The 8018-nt window shown below is 34.6% G+C and overlaps 1 protein-coding gene across 1 annotated transcript; it reads right to left on the bottom strand.

Annotated features, from left to right (window-relative positions):
- Positions 1 to 1411: 1411 nt before the first annotated feature.
- Positions 1412 to 8018, bottom strand: LOC115955986 (uroporphyrinogen decarboxylase). The gene is made up of 6 exons (XM_031074425.1): positions 7691 to 8018; positions 4781 to 4902; positions 4007 to 4117; positions 3680 to 3868; positions 2971 to 3096; positions 1412 to 2105 (listed from the first exon to the last, which is right to left on the bottom strand). The coding sequence occupies exons 1-6, from the start codon at positions 7806 to 7808 to the stop codon at positions 1590 to 1592; spliced, it is 1182 nt and encodes a 393-aa protein (XP_030930285.1). The 5' UTR covers positions 7809 to 8018; the 3' UTR covers positions 1412 to 1589.

The raw sequence follows: 8018 nt of genomic DNA, 5'->3' as shown, positions 1-8018 counted from the left end.
TATTTTAAACATTTATAGACATGTGGGCTCATCATTGACTACAGCTTCTTGAATTAGTCCTTGAAACATAGTCAAGGAAAAAAAAAAACAAAAGAAGATATTCCCAAAAACTAAAGAAACCTTGAAGGGAAAGATAATTCCTAGACTGACTTTACAAGACGTGTAGTATAATGCTAAGTGAGTTATTAAGGAGTCGATGTGTATTTTGTTTGCTTGTATAACATTGTTCATTATTTTCTTGCTTGTTTTATGTGTTGACTGTCTCCCTCAAAAAAAAAAAAAAAAAAAAAAAAGAGAGAAATGTATGCGATAGCTAAGGTTGACTTTGCTGCGTGCAATATGTGTTGTGTGAGTAATTGCCTTTCTTTTGTTGGCTAGTTGGTATTTTTCTGACCCCAAGAGCAAAGGTTCAAAGATTGTTGCGTGGAAATGAAAACAAAGGAAAAGAAATTGCTACCGGAATGATGTTAGAAACAGTGGCCTTAGAAATTAAATTATACTTAGTTCACATTACTGGAATGTAAACGAGTTGTGGGCCAGTTTAGGTTAGTCAGTCTGAACCTCTTTAGTCAAAATAACAAGTTTTCATCCAAACTATTGGGTTAGGGTGTGAGTGAGAACATTGGTTCGGGTTTCAACAATTTGGAAAAAAAAAAAGTGTAAATTCAAAACCCAACACAGTCTAATCTCAACCAATCTATTAGCAATTTTAGGTTGATTGATTGAATAATCATTCCAATAACAACGGTTCTTATTAATTAAATGGTAATGTTAACCGACACTATAAAGTGCTCATGACTGAGTTTTTGTGGGATCTAATTAATAAAATTGGTATGAATTGATGAGATAACTAAAAAATATCATTGAAGTGATAAATAAAACTTAAAAAATTAGTTCTATTGAATAAAAATCTGACATAAAGCAAAACATCAACTAGCAGACTGTAGAGCATTATGCCAATGTGAGGGAATTCGAAAATTACAAACGCAACAGTAAAAGAACAGTAAGGTTGACACAAAGTACTTCTTAACTTAGCACTAGATCAACCTTGTAAACCATAATTCCTACAACCTGTAAATTTTCCTGGTGTCTAAGCACTAAGCCTATCAATGTCGGCCATTAAAACTGTCACGATGATAGTCTTCTACCAGCATTAACATTGATGACACAATGCATTGGGCATTACATTGTCAACTACAATTTTTTTTTTTTGTCCCTACAATCCTTGAAACAAAGATTTAGACCAATTATGCATGTGAGTGGAACATGATGAACGGTCGAGAATTTTTATTACTGCAAGTATTAGTGTGTAGTATAACTTTTTAAGTGTTGCACTTAAGTTCTTCAACCAAATTCAACAGTGCACCTTAGGCTCACCAATTTAATTCAACCATCCAGTTTTATCTCAAGATTATCCAAGCCCTAACTTGGCAATAAGGAATTATAACTGCTAAAATAATCACTTTCAAATATTTTTCTCCACTATTTGGGCACTAATATTCAAATGAAATGATCAGGAGCTGGAAAGGAAACTAATGTTACAAAAACTCCAATATGCAGAAAACTATTAATCTACCCCAGATATGATTTTAGTATCTGAGTCCTTTAGCAACCTCAAAGAAATGAGCAACATTCTCTTCAGGTGTACCTACAACAATACCATGACCAAGGTTCAAAATATGTTTCCCTCTCCCTGCTTTCCTTACAGTATCGTTGATACGGTTGGTGATAAAATCCTTTGAACCAAAAAGAACACCAGGATCCACATTACCCTGAACCGCTATATTTGGTCCCAATCGCCTCCTGCCTTCAGCCATATCAACAGTCCAATCCAAGCTAACTACATCAACACCAGTTAAAGCTAGCCTCTCAAGCAAGCCCCCGGATCCACTTGCATACAGGATTAGGGGGAGCTCAGGATGGGTTTGTTTTACAGTGTCCACAATCTGCTTCAAGTAAGGCAAACTGAACTCTTCAAAATCTACTGGGCTAAGCTCTGTGGCCCATGAGTCAAAAATCTGAACAGCTTGAGCTCCACTGTCAGCTTGGAACTGAATGTATCTTGCCATTGATGTTGCAAATTTCTGAAGTAATGCATGAAGGACCTGTAGAAATAATCAGAGGTCAAATAAAAGCTTAACATCAGTGGGAAAAGATCAAAAAGTTGAACTGGCTCCTCAATACAGAAATAATGGATTCTTAACATATAGATAATTGTATATATTTTCCTTTATCAAATATATTGTTTCCTACGTGATCCACATATACTGGACGGATTTTTTCACATAGGTTTAACCTGCCTCTCCCAAAATGGAACTGCACCCGTAGTTGCCTCACACATGAGAGGTGGCCGCAATTAATTAGTTAAAATCGCAGTCACAATAACAAGCCTATCATCAAGAACGACAAAATAGTGCAAAAGGTTTGGATAATGAATAATACATGGTTTGATATTTTGAAATGGGTATTTGGAAGTCTACCTGAAAAGCCTAAATTTCAAGTGAGAAAATGGCTTGTATCTACATAATTAAATAGTCCTTAAAATTTGATGGGTGCCTTTTCTTCCCGCACCCCCCCCCCCCCCCCCCTCTCTTTTTGTTAAGTAAATTAGCTCTAGATCATAAGTGTCAAATCTTAGTACATCCATTGAAAGAGATCTGATAAATTCTAGAAGACACATATTAGTCACAGACCAATTCTATATACCTGTCTATACTAAAAAAGGGAATAACTAGTACCCAAGACTCAGGCCTAGCTATGATGTCTTTCGAGCACCTAAACTAAGAATATGACTAATACAATCATTATGGCTGCATGACTTACTAGAAACTAAACCCCACTTGACAATCAATCCCAAACCAAAATAGCATCCCACTGAAAAATATCACATGTATCATCCCAGCTAGTATACCATCATTGTGGAGCTTTCCAGGTCCCAGAAAGCTGGAAAAAAAAAAGGTACAAAATTACCTTGGGTTGTGAGAAAGCTAATCTCTTTATTTTTGTGAAGTGCTTTGATGAACCGCCCTCAACCACATATGATGCCAGGGTAAATGGAGCCCCAACAAAACCTAGAACTGCTGCTTTATTATCTACCTGGGAACACAAAGATATGGATGAATATCACACAAAAAAATTTCATATTGGCTATGAAACAACATAAATAAAAGGCATAAGAACATTAATCTATACAGTGAGAAATGGGATAACAAAAAGTTTTTAAGTTCATAGAACAGATATTTAGAACCAGTAATACTTTAGCATTTAAGTTCATAGAACAGATGTTTAGAACCAGTCATACTTTAGCATGTAAATTGAAATGGTGTGACTGTTTATCATATCCGTTTATGGAGTCCAACTCAAAATAGACAATACAACAACAGACAATGCTTATTAAATATTGGTACACGCAAGAGCTATTTTGTAATTCCATTTCCCCAGGTACCACATGAGAGGTCTTTAATTATTTTCTCCAGAAAATATCAAACCCACACCTGTTAGATTAACCGGTAATGATCCATTTATGGAATAAACTCAGAAGAAAGAATGCCCTTTCTTTTGAATGAAGAATATCTCACCTTATGGTACTGGTACATTACTGAACTTGGGGGCACTAATTGTAAAATACTAGAATGAATTAATAAAATACATGTGAAAAATAAATGGAAACAAGCTGTACCTCTTTCCGCAAGATTGTCAATGCTTCCCCAACATATGGAACTGAATCTTCAGGAACGAATTCTCTCACTTGTTCAACATCAGCAGCTGTGCCTAGAGGATTAAATATGACAGGGCCCTTACCTTTCACAATGTCAAAAGGTATATTCATCCCAGATAGAGGGGTAAGAATGTCCGAGAATAAAATGACCTATCACAATCAGTGTGAAAGAAATCTAATAAAAGATAACAACCAACTAAATCAAAGGAGAAAAAGAAGTCTAACATGAAGTTGCCTAGATAAAAAAAAAAAAAAAATGTTGGAATGATTTCCAGAAAGGTATCTTACCCCATCAGGCTTAAAAACTTTCCATGGTTGTAGTGAAATCTCCACAACTAGATCAACATTTTCTGATCTTTCACGAAATGAAGGATGCTTCTCACAGATAATTTGGTAACTCTATCACAAGAAATTGCAAATAAATGAGGTCCAAGTTATGCAGGGGGAACTAAAGTCATATATGCATTGCAGTGCTATAGGGAATGCAAGATTAACCTTCTCAGCAGTGAAAGATATAAAAGAAACAGATACTACAAAGAAATTATGGAAATTTCAAAATATAGCTGATCTGGCAAAGCAGAACATTGTGAATTTTAGTGATCTACAGATCAGACATAGCAGTCAACTTTCTCCGGGTAACTTTACTTAAAAGATTATTAAAACCCAAATTTATGTAGAAATATAGCTTACAACACAAGGAATAGATCCTACCAGAATGAACAAATAACAAATGAATGGGATGTAAAGTAAACAAAACAATTCTAAGGCAATATAGGATGGTGACTAATGAAGTAGTTGGACCACTTAAAAACTAATAAGTATCCTTTATTTTAGAAATAAAATGAGGGTCCAACAAGTAAAAAACACAAAGTATAAGAAACTCAGACATTCTGAATTTGCAGGTTTGGTGCTATACAAATCCAAGAAAAGGCATGATTTTTTTTTTTTTTTTTTTTGGGGATAGGTAATAGAAGTTTTATAGAAAAGACATCTAAATAAATTCTCTAAAAAATGGGCCATGAACATAAGAATTGATATCCAAAGATCTCTGTTTAAACCTGCCTTCATGTACCTCCCTGCTTGCCTCATGAGCCAAACCGGGGGTCTTTCAACATCTTCCCCGCGAACAGCATTAAGCAACAATGGTTCAGCAGCAGTGGTAATTTTTGGTTCTGCCACAGTCCCTGCATAGGATTTTCTTCAATTAGAAATACTCATGGACTAGAAGCATATCCCAATGAATTGTAACTCAAATCAAATGACACTTCCTCTTCTCGTGGGAGTGGATAAAGGAAGAGGTCATGAGTTCAAAACCTACTGGGTCCATGTCTAAACTACCAATAAAATTATAAAGTTACTGTTTTTACGAATTAAACCAATAAATATAAATCAAAGACTGTTGGGTCATATCAAAATTACAAGTATATATACCAAAAAAAAAGAAAGAAAAGGAGGTGGTTGTTAAGGGACAAAAACTCTTAGAACATAAGACAATATATTTCCCTAAAGGCAAAACTTAGATACAAGTCCTTAGTTATTGTACCTTAGGGGCAGGGCTGTAAACGAGCCAAGCTTTGCCGAGTAGTGTGTGTTTAAGCTTGGTTCGTCAATAAAAATCAAATGCTCAAGCTTGGCTTGAGCTTGACACAAGCCTAAAAACAATGTTTGAACTTGAGTTTGTGAGAATGCCAAAAAGCTTGAGCTCGGCTTGGATTGGCTTGACTTGATTAATTAATCAAGCCAAGCTCGAGCTTAATATCAAGCTCAAACTCGAGCTCAAGTCAAGTTTTTTAGCTTGGGATCCAAAAAAAGTTACATCATCAAATCCTTATATCACCAAAAATCAAGTAAACAAATATACATACATATACATATATATATATATATATAATATACTCATTTTATGATGCTTCTAATACCCGTGATTAGAAATTTAGGGCTGTAAATGAACCAAGCCGATTGTGAACAACTCGAGCTCAACTCGATAAAAAGCCTATTCATGTTTGTCTGTTTATAAATAAGCCAAGCTTGAGCCTTAATTTTAGGCTCATCTAATAAACAAGTTGAACCCAAGCAAAAAAAAAAAAATTGTTCACGAATTAGCTCGTGAGCTATTAGGCTTGTTACAAAACAATTTAAGCATAGACTCATTCATAAGTTTATATGTGTTAGTTAAATATAATTTTTACACATATCTTAATAATGCCATGACCAACATGGGACCACTACCCATTGCCTTAATTTTTTCCTTCCCTTTAAACTGACTAAAAAACCACTTTAGACTATAGTTGCATTTAAAAATAAATTAGTTAGTTAAGTAGACCACATATGATCCTTCCCCATCAATCATCTAAAGTAAAGTTATAAAACATGTTAGTATTTTCTTATTCATAATAGTTACAAACAAGTATTTTTCTAGTTCTTCACCATCTAACATGAATGTAAAAATTGTATTTTAAATATTTGCTAAAACTGTAGTAAACAAGGAATGATGAATTAATTAATTTAATTATGTAAAATTTTAATTTGAATAATGGTTAATCATAAGTAGGACTAGATGCATGATAAAATGAGTATACTATTTTTTTTCTTCTTAATTTTAGAGATTTAAGCATTTGATAATGTAATTTTTTTAGATCTCAAGCTCAAAAGCTTGACCTAAGCTCGAGTTTGAACTTGATATGAAGCTTGAGCTTGGCTTGACTAATTAATCAAGCCAAGCCAAACTCAAGCTTTTTAACTTTCCCACAAGCTCAATCTCAAACACTATTTTTAGGCTTGTCACGAGCTCAAGCCAAGCTTGAGCTTTTAACTTTTCCTGACGAGCCAAACTTGAACATGCACTGCTCGACAAAGCTCGGCTCGTTTACAACCCTTAGAATTTGTTCAAATTACAACTTTACATAATTAAATCCATCCATCATCATTTATTGTCTATAGCTTGAGTAATCGTTCAAAATACAATTTTTACATCCACATTTGTCATTTGTACAACTATAATCTTCACAAATCTAAATAAATTAACATTCCAAAACATTTGTCATTCGTACAACTATAATCTTCACAATCTTGTTCACAATCATTTTTTTTTTACTTAAGCTCGGCTTGTTTGTCAAACAAGCCTAAAACTAAGGCTCAAGCTTGGCTTATTTGTAAATAAATGAACATGAATGAGCTTTTTATCGAGTTGAGCCCGAGTTGTTCATGAACGGCTTGGTTCGTTTACAGTCCTTAGTTTCCTCAATTAAATTCAAACACCTAGTTGTATTGACCAATGCAAGACAAAAAATGCTCTCTTTCCCTAATGACAATTAAACTCAACCATGTAGTTCATTGGCCAATGCAATCTCATGGTTGAATACAATTGGGATACTGAGGAACAGCACATAAGTAACAATACCTAGTTTTGTCGTTTCCTTAACAAAGTACACAGATTGACCATTATATGAGACCCACAAGCATGAATAGTCCAAATTCATTCCCATGAGCAACCACATAGAGAGCATAACTGTCAAATTATTCGAAAAATATTACTTACACCTTGCAAATGTTCCAACATTAATGAAAAACCCAAGCTTTTTTGTGCTAACTTGTCTCTAACATTCACAACATCACGAATTTTTAGCATATATCACATTGAGCGTGGTACTCTTTTTATGGTTACCAGTTGAAAATAGTACTCTAATTTCCTCAAAGAATTGCAAAACTAGTAATCTGATTGAGCATAGTCAACATAAAACCAAGTCAACTCAAGCATTCCCCACCGTTTGCTTCCCCAGAAACCGTGAGGAAATCAAAGAAACCTCAACACCCCACTAACCCAAATAGCAGAATAACCACCCAGTCACAAAACCCAGGTACCAAAACAACGAAAATCTCACAAAGGTCAAAACTTTACCCACAATTCAACACTAAAAACTAACCCAAAACGAAATATAACAAAATTTTCAAAAAAAAAAGAATATAAATTACCTCCAAGGGCACAATGGATTCGGGGCCTTGAATTTGACGAGGAGAGAGCAAATCTGGAGCTTCTGGATGAAACAAAAGGAGCAAAGAAAGAAGGTGTGGAGCTACAGCTGCAAGACATTGTGTTGGCAATGTTGAATTCAAAAGCTCAACATATCTGAGAAAGCTTTAGAGACTGTTTTTGCTTGTTTTGGACGCGGTAAGTAATAAGAAATAGAGGTGAGCGGTTTGGAATATGGTAGAAAAATAGTAATACAGAAGGAGATGCAAGACAGGTATTAGGATAAGGGCGGGTACATTACAGTATCTCTCTATCTCTATTCTCATCCTT

This window comes from Quercus lobata, chromosome 8 (genome assembly GCF_001633185.2).
Source record: "Quercus lobata isolate SW786 chromosome 8, ValleyOak3.0 Primary Assembly, whole genome shotgun sequence".
Lineage (NCBI taxonomy): Eukaryota > Viridiplantae > Streptophyta > Magnoliopsida > Fagales > Fagaceae > Quercus > Quercus lobata.
The sequence above is the reverse complement of the archived record's forward strand: the minus strand, read 5'-3'. Positions and strand labels throughout refer to the sequence as shown.